We start from the raw sequence: 17930 nt of genomic DNA on the forward strand, positions 1-17930 counted from the left end.
GGTGGATTAGAGCTGCTGGTGTGGGCTATGGCAGTTTGAGACTTTAATTGAATTTCTATGCACTGTGACAAACGATGTGTTAATCATTTTTGGATTTAATGATTTGAAAACCTTTTTTCACAAAACGAATTTTTAACACTGAAGTTTTTGTTAGTAATAAAATTGTAATCAAGTAAAAGCAACAAAAGGTTTACTGGCTACTTCCTTTGGTTTAAAAATAATATCAAAGTGCCCAGCTGAACTTTATTTTTTTTGGAAGCTAATAGTTCTGCTCTATACATATTTTTAAATGAAAGTTTTTTTGTTAATATTAAAAAAAAAATAACTTTCCTAATGTTTTATATTTATCTTATGTGTTTTATAAAAACGACATTTGGTTTATGCCTGCTATCGGTTTTTGTTGCACATAATTGTTGATGATAATCTGGCTTAATTACCTGGCTACAAAGTCATTTTTACAAAAAAGTGTTTTGGGCTTCACAGTTTTATATTATTAGTTAAATGGAACTTGATGTGCTGCTATACCACTGTCATTGTAAGTGTTTGTAAAACTGGCCATAGCGACCGGACTGTGCAAAATCGTTTTAAGATGTCGTTTGACTGCAGCGGCACTTGCTTTTATACCGACGTCAACAAATCTAATAGCAAAAAAATAGACAAAGACCTCGCAAGGGAAAAATTGCACTACAAACGACAGGTGTGTATTTTTTATGTAATTAGAACTGGACTTGGCCAGTTTAGAACAGGATCTAAATTTAAGAACACAAAACAATAAACTTTGGCATTGAGCAAGTTTTTTTAAAAAGTTAATTTTTTTCAAAAAAAAATATTGCTAATTTAGGGAGGTTTACTGTTACACTCCTGACACTTAAAATATGTGTTATTGCTATGGTAAAGTCAAAATTTTGCAATAAAATAGTGGTTTTCTCATATATGTAATGTAACTTATCATTTTGTTGTTTTTATTGAAACAAATATTAAACATTTGTTAAAAACAATTTTCTAGCATTTCCCATTGAATTTCCATTCTGGCAGTTTTAAAAAAATTTAAACGAAATGATACATCAAACCCCAACCAACAATAACTAATTTTAACAAGGATCCCAGCACAACCACAAAGGTTGTAAAAAAGAATGAATTCGAATTAAGAATATTAGCAGAACTGACGATGCTTTTTGCGTAACTATAGTATTCTGCTTTTGTTGAATAAAGTTGTTTTGGATCTTTTTTACAACCTTTGTGGTTTTGCTTGAATCCTACGATATGGAGAAGATATCAACAACTAGCAATGTTGGAGCAGGCTTAGATCCCAAAATTAACAAAAATAATAATAATATTATTATTATTTCATCAATTAATTTCAACAAAATGCCTAATTTTCATGCAGTATATTGTTTTTTCCAGGTAAAGATTCTTCTCCTTGGTGCTGGTGAAAGTGGCAAAAGCACGTTTTTGAAGCAAATGAGAATTTTGCACGGGCACGGCTATGATGAGAAGGCGAGACTTGGTTTCAGATCGACGATATACAGCAACATTGTAAAAGGCATGAAGGTGAGAGAAATGTCACTAAAAGCTAAAAAAATTAAACATCAAAGTAAATAGCAAGTAAAACTCATAGTTAAAAACATGAGTAAAATCAGGATCAGACGTTTTGTTTAAAAGAAAAATATATTTCGCCAAGTGGCATTATCAGTTAATTCAAATGAATCAGTAATATACGCCTCAGCAGAGCAGTGATCGACTGGCTTAAACCTGCCGCCGATGGTTTTGGATTCTATAAAGATACACCCTATTGTCAAAGTAAATAGAAGTAGTTTTAAGTCTTGTGTTTGAAAGTGCCATTGTATAACCTTTTGTATTTTGTTGACCATATAGTCTGTTTGTGTTGGAATTCTAAGCTAAGCCAACCAATTTTGGGTTTTTAAAATGCCATAAATTTTCGAGTTCACTTCATAAATAGATGTGGCAACCCTGGCCTGGAACTGTATTTCGTTTTAAATCACACAGCTTGTCATACAACCTGCATTCTCTATAGCTTTTGTTTTTGTATACAGAAATTCTCTAGGGTATTTTAAAACTAATGTCTTAAAAACATAGGTGTTAACTTGTCTTTATTTTAGCGTTTTTAAACAGTTTGACGTAAAATTTTCCCAGCCATCAACAACAAACAGAAGAGTTCAAAATAATGCTACACAACATTTTGCTGTTACAAGTTGCTTGAAAAACATAGTGAAAAAAGTTAACTAGTTTATATTTTTAAATTTGAAGGGTGGGTGCTTTTTATTATGCTCTTTCCAAAATGCAAATTGTGTTAGTTTTTTTTATACACAAATCATTAATCGATGAACTATCATCTTGCTACAGGCATGTGATCTAAAGTAAATCAGTTTCCTGTACCAGTGCGATGTCATGGTGTTACCCTGTATAAGTATATAAATAAATATAGTGCTGTTCCCATCCAGTTTGCCAGCCCAATGAAAGTTAATTAAAAGTTCAGCCAATTCTCTGAGAACAAACAGAGCATCGACGAGTTATATATTGTTGTAAGTAGCTGACTTATATGGGAAGTAGTGGCTTTGGAGGGGAAGTTCAATTGTTCTCCTGGCTTTGACTGATTGCCTTGCAGCCGACCATTCAGAGTTTAATTAATTAATTTCTGTTGAACTGATCAAAGTGATTTGCTGCTTTACTTTTTGCTGATCAAGTTCCCCTGAACTAACGAAACACATAAGTTAATCTATTGGCGGTTACTGTTGAATCTAGTTTGTGGTATATTCGCTTAAAAGGGGTTTCCGAACCCCTCTATTTTTGCAAACCAAAGTAAAATGCCCAACAAAAACTGTTCTAGAATATATCAACTTTGTGGTATTACAATTCAACCTTTTTTTTTCTTTTCGAGTTTAAATGCTTCACATTTGTATTAGAATTACAAAGTATAATAACTTTAAGCTCACATCCCCAGCTTGTGGAACTAAAAGTGAAGGTTGGGGAGTTGGCGACCACCAGTCTTAAACCAATTAAAAATTCCATATTTTAACAATTATTAAGCTCTTTTTTTCTGTGCTCTTATGATGTTTTATTCCAATGATTGAAAAAAAAAAACTTTTTTTTTCTTTTAAAATTTTTTTATAACCATCTAAAAATGATCATGTGTGTTTTTTGAATGTTTTTTTACAATGATTAAAAAACGAAAATGTGTTTTTTCGTTATATTTTTCTATAGTTTTTCCGGATTATTTAAAAACAGTTAATTGTATTTGATATTTTTGTGTTTTTCTAATGTATCATAATTAAAAACTGTTTCGTGTATTTTTAAATTATTTAAAAACAATTCTATGTTTTTAAGGTGTTGGTCGATGCAAGGGACAAGCTGCAGATTCCTTGGGAAGATCCAAGTCGGCAGAGCCAGGCCGATTATGTGATGACCTTTGACCGGTACATGAACCTTGACGTGGACAACTTCATGAAGTACGTTCCGCACATCAAGGAGTTGTGGAAAGACGGCGGAATTCTTAACGCCTACGATAGAAGGAGAGAATTTCAACTGGTAAGTGCTTGTACTGACTAGCTTAGCAAATAAGATAAGAAATAAATATGTACACATAATTAAAATAATATATACAGTGTTTTTTATATTAAAGCAACAAGGGACGTAACATATATGATAATTATTTTCTATAATATTTAACTTTTTTTTTGAAAAAGTCTGTTTAGCCTTGGCCCTTGTTTCAAAATTGTTTGAACAAATAAAAACAGTAAACACATAAGGCAAACTTAAAAAATTATATGTTTTATATTTTAGTGAATGTCTTCAATTTTTTTATAGCTGGTTTTTAAAGTATCAACAGGACTGATAGACATGTTTAGCAGTTTTTCACAATGTGTAACTTTAGGATGTTTTTTTATGTTTTTTTTTTATTTCTAGCATTGAAAGATGTTGAAAATAGAACACTGGACCATAACAATTTTCAGATTTCCATTTTTAAGCCCAACTTATACATAAAGACTGTTCGGTTTGCAATCAGCCTTCTTCTGTGTTATAGTTGCCTGTTAAATCGCCTGTTCTACAAGTAAATCAGTTTCTGAAATATTTGGTTTTGATTTACAGGGCGAGTCGGTGCGTTACTTCCTAGAAAATCTGGAGCGAATCGGCAAAGCTGTAAGTGTGGTCTTTGTGCGGTTTATTTGCTGAAAAACGATTTAAAATGTGTTGAAAGTGTGTTGTTTTACATTGAAATCTTTGTTTCTTATATTAGAAAAATTGGGCATATATATGAATATGAATATCAAGCAAATCACATGTTTTACTGAACGTTTAATATAAAAAAAAAGTTGTTTAAACTTATGGTAAAAAGTTGTTTAAAACTATGGAAATGTTGTGCGGATATTTTGGTATATTTTAACGATCTGTTAAACAAAGTTACAGGCAGTTTACAAGCCTTGCTTGAAATAATTTTGTCTGTGCACAGGAATTCGTGCCCAGCGAACAGGACATCTTGTTATCGCGGCAAGCCACCAAAGGCATACAGGAGGACATGTTTGAAATTAAAAAGATCCCCTTCCGATTCTTTGACGTCGGCGGCCAGCGCAGTCAACGACAAGTAAGTTCAGTTGTTTGTCATTTAAAATTGAGTTTTAGGTGATAAAATCTTAATTTTCCACTGCTGGTTATCCCGTCTTGCGATTTTGGTCCAAATTCACGTGCATCATTACGCATTGTAAATTGCACGTGGTGGCCGTTGAACACAATAGTGCAACAATCAATAAGTCATTTTCACAGTTATTTAAAGTTGGCAGCTCCTATATTTAATGTGCAAGCAACATTGTCATGAAAAGTTTTCGAATCTTTAAGAGTCTCTGAATCTTTTGCAATTGATTTAAAAAAATCTTTGAAGAAAACGATGTTTTTTTGTAAAGTTTTTGAATAATCTTTTAATTTATTTGTTGTTAAGTTTAAGTTATGTGTTTAAAAAGTGCCTTAGTAAAACACATTTTCAAGTATTTGTTACTATGTTGGCCTTGTCATTTATACTGTAAAAACACCGAGCGATTTTAAAATTGTACAAATTTTCTTCAAAGAACTTTGAATGTCTTAATCATATGTGGCAACCCTGTATTGCCAAAAAATATTCTTTAATTAAATTGTTGACGAAAATTAGCAGTTTTGCGATGTTTTGTTTGTGGCAAAAAATACAATGATGCATTTCTCAATTCATATGTAGTTTTTAAATGTCATGACATTTTATTTAATTATGTGTCTAACCGTCAATTAGGTTTGTTTCTTTGATGAATTCTGTGCGTTGTACGGCATTTGTCATTTCTATTTCAGAAATGGTTCCAATGTTTCGAAGACGTTACGTCGATCCTTTTTCTCGCTTCCTCGTCTGAATTTGACCAGGTTCTAATGGAAGACAGGCGAACTAATCGACTCCAGGTAAGATTTCTGCTATTCTACACTTTTCTTCTTTTTTTTTTTTGCTATTCTATACACTTTTTGTCTAATTCGAGATTGGAATCCAGAACACGCATCTATGGTGTTTATTTAAACTTACATTTTTGTTTCGGAACGTATATTGAATTAAATACAAATTAGCAATGATGGACGTCGCGTGTTCACACATGCGATTTAAAGTGCTAAAATTTAAATTAATAAACTGACATGGAAAGATCTAATCTAAGGAATTGAACTGTACGATAATGACTCGAACTTTGTGCATGACAAGCTGCAAATTATTGCATTGAAGTTTCGCATCATGCGGCATACGTGTTGCATGACTATTGACTATACAATTCCGTGCTATATGTTACAGAATTATAAAGAGTGAACGTTAAATTTGCCCTTGTTTTTTACTTAATCATTTTAAACTAAATTTAAAGTTAGTCTAATTTAACAAACAAGACGCATAAAAAATTCCTCGATGAGCTGAATAGAAACGTTTTTTGAGACTTTATTCTCGGGTGAAACGCAACTTATTTTTAGGATCATTAAAGCTGATTGATCTATTTTGACCTCAGAGCAGGGCTCTAAGACGAGAAGTATGCAATTAGACCACACTGAGTCAATTCATGTCCTTTTGGTCATCCGTGTAATTGTTTTTGTCCGGTTACGCCTATTAACTGTACTACACATGATGACGTAGAAATAGTAGTTGCTCGACGGACCCTGCGGCGTTTTCAACTGCTTTCAAAGTTATTCTTGTTTAAACTAATGGTCGGACGAGTAATTGTAACGACCGTTCAATTCCGTTCATTTAAATCATTGCCTATCAACCTTTATCGTCGTGGCGTATTTCCTAATCTCTAAGGAAGCTATTTTACTACAATTTACGGATGTTTTTTTTTATTATTGTTATTATTAAGCTGAAAAAACAAAATAGGAAAACGTACAACATTAAAAATAGCACCTATAAAGAAGCGAAAGGTGTGGCTAAAGGCCGGCCCACTTGATTTTTATGAGTTGCAAATTTACATATTTTAATTTTTAATTTTAAGCCCAACCTAATTTTAAAAACTCGCCCCAGTTCCAACCGCAGTTTTCAGATTATGGGGCGATTTAATTTGAATTCTCAAAAAAATTCAAAATTTGTTCAAAGTAAAATTTTTATTAACTTGTGTTAGTCACAATAACATTACGCTGTTTTTTTCGTAAACTTAACCTTTGGGTACCCCCTATTAGAACGTATACCAAAAGTTGAGAAACACTGATTTCCAGAATGCTTAACACGCTTTCTCGTTTTATCACCTTTGATGACGGTTGTTGGTTAAGACTTTTATTCGACAAAAAAATATACTTTTACGCGCACAAAGTGAAACAGTAAGTAACGGCTGCTACTAAAAACGCGCCATTTTCATTCGAAATAGGCGTCTTACCGTCCCGATGTCGCACCTAAACGTTATTTAAGGAGCATATATTTGCATTAGAATGTGCGCAAAGCAATACAAACAAGGAACTGAAAATCCTGCTGCACTCGTGCGTAAAATAAAACAAGCCAGAAAATGATAGTGCTAAAGTCGCAAGGGAACAAAGTTAACAAACAAGGAAGTGAAAGTCTTGCTGTGATACGGAGAACACCTAAATGAACTCCCAATTGTCTCATAACATTTTAAAAGTTTGATAAATTTGATCCAATTTTATACAGTTTAACGTGCACAAAGTGAAACAGTAACGTAAAAAGGCGATGTTTAATTTTAAACATGCATCCGCGTTGAAGTCTGTATGAATGCCCCAAAGCTCACAATTTACCTTTGTTTAAGCCAGGATGTTTTAAGCATGACCCTCGATGCATCTGTTATTTTAAATATTTTACAATTAACCCTATTTTTGTGATTTTCATTATGACTTGTGACCTCCCGCGACGTTATTTTCCAAAACTTCAGCCGAAATTCAAACTAAAGAATTTCGCGCAAATGTAGCATAATGGATTGCGCGAAAAGTAAAAATGGAGGAATCTGCAAAAAAGCAATAAAAGTTGACATTTTTAATTAGCCAAAAAAACAAAAATGAATTCAATTTGACAAATGAATCAATTTTTTTCGCATTTTTAATGAATTTCTGTAGTTATAAATCGTATTATTTTTAAACAGTCAAAAAAGGTGGTTCAAAGAAGCCGTAGGTTCGAAGCTACGCATTTCACCCATGACCTATCGTTGTAATCATCCCATCGTTTTTAAGCATTTTATCACCCCTGCAATTGCATATTTGTAGTTCCAAATCGTATATTTTTCAAATAACTTGCAAAAGGTTTGTTGACGACTGGTTAAACTGGCCGCAGTCCTAAAGCCAAGTTACACCCAGATTTGTAATCAGGCTGTCGCTTTTACGAACACTAATGCATTTTTAATTCCCCGCATTTTTGTACTTAATCTTAATATTTTTAAACAGTCAAAAAAGGGTAGTCGTTCGTTCAAAGTAGCCGCAGGCCCGAAGCTGCGCGTTATACCCTTTTTGTAATCAGGCCGTCATTTTTAAGCATTTAATAACCCCTGTATATTTTTACTTTCAAATCGTATTTTTAAAACAGAACAAAACAGGTTGTCGTCTTTTCAAAGTATAGCCGTTAGGCCCGAAGCTAAATTACACACATCATTATAATCAGGCCGTAGTTCATAAGCATTTAATAACCCCTGTATAATACGTATTTTTTTGAAAACAGAACAAAACAGGTTGTCGGCCGTTCAAATTAGCCGCTATCCCGAAGCGCCAGTTATAAGTGCATAGCTGTAAAATTCATACCGTTCCTTTCAGTTCAGAGCAACGCTTAAGCCCGAACTAAAAAGGGCCCGGTTTCAACTCCTGTTTCAAGCAGATGTTCAAAATTCTCTCGTAGCATTGCCACGAGTCCTCTGCGGTTTTGGCGATCCGACTTAGCCAGCCGGATTACTCTCATGTGCGGCCTAAAAATAGGAGGCTCCGTGCAAAGCGCCAGAACTGGCAAAAACGCGTGCTGGAGACTGAGTAATATCAGGGCATAAGTGTGCGTTTATTAGGCAGATCGAGGACCGCTTTTGCGGCACTGTAATCCTGGGAAAAGTAATGGAGCGCTTTTTTGACGTCGCAGCAGAAGTTTCTAAAAAGTGTTTTTGCCTCTTTATGTTTTGGCTGCTGTCCGTAAGTGTAGTCGATATTAGAAAAAAAAACAGTCAAGGAGCCAGTTTAACGTTTACGCGTTTAGGCTTTATACTAGTCGTTCTTAACGTTTCAAGCTCACATGAACAATAAATATAAAAAATATCTCGGCGCAAATTGTTCAAAAACTAAAATTTTACCTTTCGGTAAATCCCATAACATATTATCAATTTATCAGGCATTCAAGTACAGTACGCTTGCCTTAACGCCGATTTGTGATACAAATATGTTATTTTCCTAAATTTAAAAGCGTTGCGTCTAGATCTCAATGATCTCTTTACGCGCACGCAGCTTGAGAATCACTGCTTAAAACATTTTTCGCATTTTGTCTGTTTTCGCTGCAAACAACGTGGACGTTCAGCTGTGGTTATAGTTGGTTTTAGTTGCACGCAAAATCTTCTCAACAAATCGTATCCGGATAGGTAAGTCAGCGTTTTCGTTGTGCGACCAGTTTCTTGTCGTTTCCAGTCCGTCCAATTTCCTCTCGACCGCTTTAACGTGTCTGTTTGTAACTAATAGCAAACATATTCGTGCGCCAACATTTTGCCGATCGCTTTTACTGAAATGCGGCAAGATTTTTATTCGTCACCTTTTCCAATTAAGCTTATATAGCTGCCTTGAGAGCCCTCGGCAGGTTTTACACTTTTTTTAACGCTTTTAATTTTTGTTTGGCGTAGACCAGTGTCGGCATAAATTTGTTCAGTAATGACGTCATAAAATCAGTTGGCTTAATCTGCCTGCTGTTTTCGGGCGAACTCGTGCGCAAATATAAAACTAAACTCTAGTCCATGTATATTTAAGGAGAATGCCCAAAAGCGTTTTTCACTTGAATCATCCTCCAAAATTATATTTACTCTTTATTTTATTATTTTATTATTTTATTTTGTTTTTTTAACTAATCACTACGACTTCCTTAGGGCTTCATGCACCGCCTAATACTTGCCCACTCACTTATGTTTAGGAACTCCTAGCTCAAACAATTTAACTTACTATGAAATATTTAGGCTATTTGCGGCTATAAAGGCTATAGCCTGCGATGAATCCTAATGTCACAACCCTAGCCAGTCTTACAATTCGAATATCGCCACAAGCGTGTATTCTTTATCGCCCAATGCCTTGCTCATTGAAACCTTAGGCTGGAAGATTTTGCTTTTCATCCAATTTCGAATATGTCGATTTTATTAATTAGACTTGCGACACCGCATCCTTGGTGTATAGTGTCAATCCGTTTTTTGTGTTTAAAGCAGGGCTGTGAAGTCGGTTAAAAATAACCCGAGTCCGACTCCGGCCAAATGTTCGATTTTTTCGAGTCTTGAGTTCGGCTCAGACTCCCCAGTCTGTATTTACCACATTGCATGTCTACATACGGTGGAGCAATCCACTTGTCATAGATTTTAATCAAGCACAATACATGGTTGGAAATTTTTCAACATTGTGTTATTTCGCCTTAACAATTTACAATTTGCGGCCTTACCAGTTTCGAAATGTGGTACCGCGGATTCGCACGCCGCACTCTGGATTCAAGTACAGGAACTGATGATGCCACTTTGGCGAAATATATTTTCCTTTAAACAAAACGTCTGATCCTGTTTTTACTCATGTTTTTAACTATGAGTTTTACTGGATTCAAGTAGTCTTACGTAATCTAACAAAGTCCCAAGTTCCGACTCTGCATCGCTGATTTAAAGTAACAAATCCATTTTATATTGATTTTAAACGACATATTCGCTCCTTTCCTCGCAGGAGTCGCTCGACATCTTCCAGGTGATTGTAAACAACAGCTACTTCGTCAACGTCTCCATCATCCTTTTCCTCAACAAGACCGACCTCCTGGAGGAGAAGGTCGATCTCGGGGTCCTCCTATCCGACTACTTCCCCGACTTCGAGGGGGAGCCCCGTAACCTGGCCGACGTTCAGCACTATCTCGTCTACAGGTCGGTGTAACTTCGTCAAGTTCCGAAGGTCAAGCGTTCGAATCGCGCATGAGACTGAATTAAATTGAGTAATTTTAATAGATAGAATTTATTTTAAATATGAATTCCGGTCTTTTAGGACTATCTAATCTACGGGTCTGTTACGTTCCGGATTTCGTGCGTTTGAATCGCGTATGAGACTGAATTAAATTTGGCGTCGGTGGTTAATAGTCGTCATTTGAATTGTGAAGCCCAGCTTTCTAGCACTATCTCGTCTATTGGTCGGTGACACTTACTTTGTCAAAGTTTCAAAGGTCTAGCGTTCGAATCGCGGATGAGACTGAATTAATTGAGCATTCTTGATTATTAAATTTTGATTTTTTAAGTCCAGGCTTTTAGCACAAATTTAATTAAGCAATGATAGTTGATAGTTGTGATTTTGAATGTTGAAGTCCAGCATTCTAGCACTATCTAGTCTACGGGTCGGTGTAACTTTTCAAATTCCGAAGGTCACGCGTTCATTCGTGCACGAAAATGAATTAAACTGGCCAACGTTAAATTAACTCTTTTTACAATTTTTGATGCATTCACAATTTCAGCTTCAGCTGTTATTTTTCTCATAAAATAGCCTTTTTGGGCAACCGCTTACTACTCATTCCAGTTGAAGCAGTTCTCATTCCAGCTTTGCGTGCGCGCTTTCGAGAATTTTCGATTGTGCGTCGAATTTGTCAATTTTTTTTACTACTGTATTAAAATAGACGTTTTCTCTGCGCGGTCAATGCTCTGTCGACAAGCAAACTCCAGGAATGCCTATAATTTACACCAATATGTGATTTGCCCATAATATCCTTGTCGTATTCTTTAATATGAACAAACTGCAACGTAATGCAGTAATTGATCAAGGCCTATTCAATCAAACGAAAGATTCAGCGGTGGATATAAACATTACAGTAAAAAGTTAAAACAGATCTCTTTCCTGTAAATTGCGATTTTTATTTGAAATCCGCCCGCACAACTGCCCTCCTTCTTCCGAGACCTGCAGTTCATTCGCTGCCGACCGCGGTTCTAACGTTTTTCCGCTGGTCGCAGGTTCGAGTCTCAGCGCCGGGACCGCAGCAAGCCTTTCTTCCACCACTTCACGAAGGCGATCGACACCGACAACATCCGCTTCGTCTTCAACGCCGTCAAGGACACGATCCTACACGAGAACCTCCACCAGCTCATGCTGCAGTGACGTAGGCTCGTGACGTAACGCCACGCCATGTGTGACGTCATCCTGGGGCAGCCCGCGCGCGCAGGGACGATGCGGCGGCTGCGCGCGCGCGCTCTTTCTCCCTTTTTGTTTCGCTCGCTCCGACGGTGAGTTAACAAAGCAACTTTGTGACGTCATCGCCGAAGAAAAAGGCTGTTCTGACGTAATATTTTAAGCGACTAACAAAAGAGTGCGTTTTTTAATTATTTATCGTTTATTTTTGCTCTCGCGTTTTTTTTTTTCTAGTTGCAGTATGAACGGGAAAGTTTTCGGAATGGTGCGCGTCCATTTTACGAAAAGTCGCTTTTATTCTCGCTGAGAATATGTTTATTTTGTTGCTTTTTTCCCCAATAGGCCTCTTTCTTTTTTCCCGCTCAGTATTCCTCGTTCTGCGCGAAACTATATAATGACGTCATTGCGCTACTATAACGTCACAAGGGCGGCCTCTACCTATTTGCGGATGCTAGACTGGCGGACAGATTTTTGTCACTCAGCGGCCAATCATAAAGCCACCCCTTTAGGGTCCTTATTTTTCCCTCCTTTGTTTTAAAGCAGTCTGGTTTGATTTAGGTGCCCGTTGCCTTGGAAGGTGGCCAGACATTGATCAATGGCCACTGACCAGTGTTGCTATAAGTTTCGGCTTAGCCCATCATCCTAGTGTGATTTTAACTTTGCGCGAAGCCGCGCTTTTTTCCTCGACCGCTCACTAAGATATTGCTTATGGTTTGTATCAACACCTAGAAGATTTTTTTTGCCTAAACGTTATTTGCCTTCTCTTTCTCAAAAGACCAAAGCGGAGACCTATATTTTTTCTGTTGTTCTGATGCGGATTTTTCACATATGGCGCGATTAGTGCTTTGACGTTACTAGCTGAAGTACTGAAATTTACAATGATACCAAATTCCGCACATATTTAACCAAAAAAAGTATCGGTCTTATTAGCTTAAATATTGTGTTTTCATAGATGGTTGCGAACTTGGTTTAACAGCGTGGTTTTACCGTATTTAGTCCTCGAAACTATTAGGTGGTAAATAATTTTTGGGGCGTTAGGAATAAAGATTAAAATAGACCATCTAGTACGTGGAGTATGTATTTTGAAATTATAACTAAAAATGCTATTTCAGCTGCAGCGCTGCGTTACTATCACAATTCGTTATCCCCGAAATAAAAACGCCCGAATTTTTCTACTTATTTAATAAAATACCTATTCTAATCTCAATCCACAGGAAAAATCTTGAAATAAACTAAATTCGCGTTGGTCGGTTTCAGATAATCAAGATCATACGAAAGTGCAAGTAGCAAACAAAGGCTGTACAAAACGGTCCCTCTTTAAAAACAGGATATGTTGCATATTTCGCCCTTTTGACATTGTTGCGACTTTAATTTTAAGAAGTTTAGTGCTAGTTTTGTGGCCAAATCATTTTACAATCTCATATAAAGGACAAAATTGTTGCATTTTTGTTTGGAAGCGTAAGCTACCGTTTCTTGAAAACCATTTACGGCCATACGAATAAGTTTAAATATGAAAGTTCGTATGTCAACTCCGTAGAAGCACCGTAGGTTAGTGGCGGACTCGTATTCATGCTTAAACCTCTTTTGTAAAAACAAAAGTTGTTTTGAAATATCTCACGCAAATGCGGGCAAAGGAAGAGCATATAAATCCGGCTTGCTCGATTTACGCATACATTATTAATTGACCACCGAGTTTGGAATTTTTGCCTAAGCGTGCATAGAATTTGTAAAACTTTTCCAGTTTTAAATTTAGGATGGAGTTAGCGTTTAGGTTTGGGTCATGGTAAGTATTATTGAATTTAATTTACCCACTATATCCATTACCCCACAATCCATTTAAATTACATTGTTAGCCGGGTACCCATACCCCAATTAGTGATGAAACATACATTTCAACTATTAGCTGGGTAAATACCATGTTCCGTTTTCAAATCCCGAGCGTTCAGGAATAACACAAACCAAGAGAAGGCCTCGTTAACGCCAGATTCAATGCCAATAGCTCCAGCCGTGAGAAACAAGCACTCAGTTAACGTTTGAAATCCATTGTTTGCGCTACAAGATTGCAGTGGCGGTTTACCGCAAAGGCTTGCTATCAGGTTATTGCGTCCTCTAACGACCCAACAGCTATTCTTGTTTGAAATATCACTTTTACCTTTCTGCACCCTCCCCCTAGTCTCGTTGCATTGTCCCTCGCGTTCGACGCATATCCGCGATGCGCTGGTTTTTCACTTAAATAGATCGGCGCGACCTTTCGAAAGCTAAATCTCGCGCCCTTTAATGGCAGAACAGTTAACTTGGTGGTCTTAACCAACGATCGACTTTTTTTCATTGCTTTGAATGCTAGCTTTAAAATTGAGAAATACCCGGGTAAAAAAGGAAACTTTTCGCTTTGCGAAGTGCTCGTGCAAATTTGACGAACGTGTAGCTCAACCGATGGATTTGCTTTACAATTTTACAGCGTGAAGAATAATACAACTGCGTTCAAAATATTACAAGCTTTTTAATGAGTAGTTCCCACCCTTTTTTGCTTTTCCAAAGTTATTTTTCGCGATTTTGGTTCACCTTGGATATTATATGTCGAAATATTTCGGATTTAAATATGTTTTTGCCGCCATCTTAGCAGATGCTATACCATCCCTTTCAGGATATTTATTGCTAAGAAATAAACCTGTGACCCCGAGTTGACACTTTGTCAAAACGTACAGGCAAACATCCATGCAAAACGCTAACCTTGACCCTCTCAAACCCACCCTCTATGAATGAGAATCGCCTACCTTCGTTTCGTCAAGGGGGGGCGCGTACCTGCGTGCGCATTCAAAGAAACCGCCAAAACATGACGTCACTCGTACGCGTTGTGACCTCAGCCCTACGTCACAGGCCCAATTATGCGCGCGCGCTTCCGGTCTGTCGGTCACGTGCGTGTAGCGGTTTCCCGAAGGGCCTTTATCATATTTATAGCGCGCAACCGAATTATTAGAAATCCTCTTTTGGGAGAAGGCTCGCAATGATGTGGTATGCATGAAGGGCCCTTGTACTGCGACCAATACCACGTTCGATTGTCGTTCCTCTTTTTGCCTTGGCGCTCGGCCAAACAGCCTTCAAAAGGCCAATATTGGTGCGGTCGTTTACTCGGCTACGTCGGCTTGCGGTGGTCAATGCGAATTGCCCCGAAAATAAACGAGATGTGCCTTTTAACCGCTTTGGTTTCGTGCGCGAGCGGACTTTGCCGGTTGTGCGCGCAGTACAGCTTGTTGTTGCGGATGCTGGTTTAAAATTAGGGCTCCCAGCGAAATTTGGAACACTTTAATACGACCGTTACGATTTCAGTTCCCCAGCAATGCGCTTACACGCTGCATCGAGAGTTAGTCTTGTAAAAATCTGAACATTTCGAGTTCCATACACGGTTTCTCAAAACCCGGTTGTAACTATGGCACTTAGTTTCCCAGTTGTTATTTACGACATCTCTTGAAAATTGCAAGGTTTGTGGAAAAAGAAAATTTCTAATTTGTAGTATTTCTAATAAGTCAATGTAAAATATGTAGAATCATTAAAGAGTTGAGTCGCAAACGCTTCTTAATAAGCCAGTTTTAAAATATCTTACACTCTAAAAAATAGTCCAGGGATGACAATTCGTGAACGCATTTACTAAAAAGAGTTTTCAAAGTGGTCCTACTAACTGTTTCTGATATTAAGCAAACAAGTACCAATTTCTCGCCTTATGCGCCACCCTTAAAATTTTACTTTATTTTATTTCTTTTTTAAAATCTTTGTCACAGCCCTCGACTTGTTACTAAGCCAACTAAAATAGCTAAGAGCAATGTTGTACGTCTTCTTTTGCACCTGGGTCGGTTTCGTCGAGTAACTGTCTTTCGCTTCCTTTGCTTGCTTACCCACATACGCTTATCTCACGATTCGAACCCCAGTGTTTTTTTTTTCGTTTTTTCCCTAGCAGTAGCAAAGTCGCATCGACACCTTAGGCAGCTTTCAATTCGTGTTCTTTTTTTGTTGCAATGCGACTGCGTTTAAACGCGATTTTGATAAAGAAAATACATCGTTCGCTGTTACCAAAAAAAGAAGTTTTACTTTCAAACGCCGTACAATCTCTCTACCTGATTTTCCGCCATCTCAGTAAGTAGTTGACCCCGCTTCACATATGCAATGTTCGGCGCTCGCCATTTTTCACCGTTCCCGCGAAATTGTGACGTCACGAGTCCCCCTCCCCCCATCGAACACATTGTTACGTCATCATCGTTAGTACATAGAGTCATTGTGACAAAACGCGCGCTCTCAGTGCAAAATGCTGCAATCGAGATTTCCTTTCCTTTTTTCGCGATGCATTTTTTTCGCTTTTGCAAAGTTGCAATTCACGGATCAAAGTAATACCTTGCATTGAAACAAAGATGTCTTAAAAGTTTTAAAGCACTTCCAAAGCCTACCCCTGCTATTTTTATTGTGCCTTTTTTTCCTTTTTTTGCCTTAGTCGAAAAACTCGAGTATTATGCTCATGCAATGCTAAAGTCCAGGATTTGTTTCATTATACGATCAACGATTTGCCGTGTTTTCAATTCGTCTCCGAAAAAATGCGAACAAGTTTCACTTCTGCAGTGCCCTTCGTTCCTTTATGACGTGCCAATCATTGTTTGTGACGCAGTAATTTCTCTCGTTTTTAACTTGAAACATAAAAAGACCTAGCAGCAGCGACCTACAGGCCTAGTTTGCTTGGTTTAAACCCAAACTACTACCTGGTTTAATGAGAGAACGCGCCGTAAAAGTGATTTTTACGACGAGTGTGCTTTCGTAATTGAATAATACTGCTTGTCGTCGAGTAAACCTTTTTATGGCCTTTTTCTGGTTTCTATAGAAATATTTTAGAGATGTCTAAGTATGCTAATGTAATAGCAGTATTTTTAATATTTTTCTCTTGTTATTTTTTTTAATAACCTTGCGGAAAGATTTATATTTTATGAGTACTTTGATTTGAATGCGTTGGTCTTTGATATCCTAAACCCTTTCCTGCTTTGCAAATCTCCCCTTTAATTGAAACTTAAGTCTTTTCTGTAAAATTTTCCTAAAAAAAAAGCCCTAAAAACGGGAATCTGTTTTTCAAAAAGCAAAAGTGCCCTTTACACAGTGCCTTCTCACCAATGTTTTATCCAAACTTCTGTAGTTTCAAAGCAATTCTAAAACGCTTTCAAAGCCCAACCGCGCTTTCCTACACTCGCCCGTGATTCACGTGCCTTATATTAGATTGAAATTCTAAGTTTCCTTTCAGAGATCATGTTGTGCGTTCTCGTTAATGATTTCACCCTTACTTGATTCCGTTTGTATTATATAAGCGTTTTATCTGCGCTTTTCGCTTTTCAAATTTGTTTTTTTTTTCACGTTGATGAAATCCCCGTTTTGATGACGTTTAATTTCTTCCTACGAAAACTATTGTTTCTGTTTGTTACCGAGTCAAAAGCGTTTTTATGTTTGTTCGTTTGTTTTCTGCTGCCGTACCTGCCCTGCCTTGTTACTTTGTACATAAAAATAAATTTAATCAACTTGACAGGCGCCGTTTTATTGCTACTTAGAATAATTCATCGAAATATTTTTTACCAGCTCTAACTAACCTAGCGTTGAGCCCAATCGGCAGAGCGACGGTCCCTGTCTGGCCAAGGTCGTAAGTTTGAACCTCACTAAAGTCGAGATTTTTAGCCTTGCCTTCTTGCGCGAATCCTGATTAGGCAAGCTTCGGTAATAGCCTTTTTAAGGCAAATTAGTATCTAACGGTTGTATTAACCATGCTTTTTAATATGCGTTAAACTTGCTGTTGTTGTTGTTTACGACTAGCCGTTCGTGTTACGTCACAAGGCCCCAAAAGTGGCGTGATGTTTAGTTGTTACTGCGTTAAAGCAGGTCATTCTTTCTACAAAAAGTTGGAAGGAAAACGCGCGTGGTTTTATTTGCGACTGGGAAACCAAGCTGAAAGCAGAACCAATAGTTAACTTCTGGGATAAAAATCGTCTTAAGTATTTATAAAAATAGCGGGCAGATTATTGTGTTCGTAACAGAATACAAAAAAATAAAAAAGGCTTCTAAATAATCCACAGGTTTTGTCAAACAAATATACCACGATCTTTTGCGCC

General features: G+C 37.0%; 1 protein-coding gene across 1 annotated transcript; it reads left to right on the forward strand.

The window, feature by feature from the left end:
• The first annotated feature begins 497 nt into the window (after positions 1-497).
• On the forward strand, positions 498-17326 carry LOC146162519 (guanine nucleotide-binding protein subunit alpha-13-like). The gene is made up of 8 exons (XM_083386059.1): positions 498-697; positions 1405-1551; positions 3346-3546; positions 4108-4158; positions 4469-4600; positions 5329-5433; positions 10369-10559; positions 11628-17326. The coding sequence occupies exons 1-8, from the start codon at positions 512-514 to the stop codon at positions 11770-11772; spliced, it is 1158 nt and encodes a 385-aa protein (XP_083242185.1). The 5' UTR covers positions 498-511; the 3' UTR covers positions 11773-17326.
• The last annotated feature ends 604 nt before the right edge of the window (positions 17327-17930 follow it).

This window comes from Ascidiella aspersa, chromosome 3 (assembly GCF_963924565.1).
Source record: "Ascidiella aspersa chromosome 3, kaAscAspe10.2, whole genome shotgun sequence".
Taxonomy (NCBI): Eukaryota; Metazoa; Chordata; class Ascidiacea; order Phlebobranchia; family Ascidiidae; genus Ascidiella; species Ascidiella aspersa.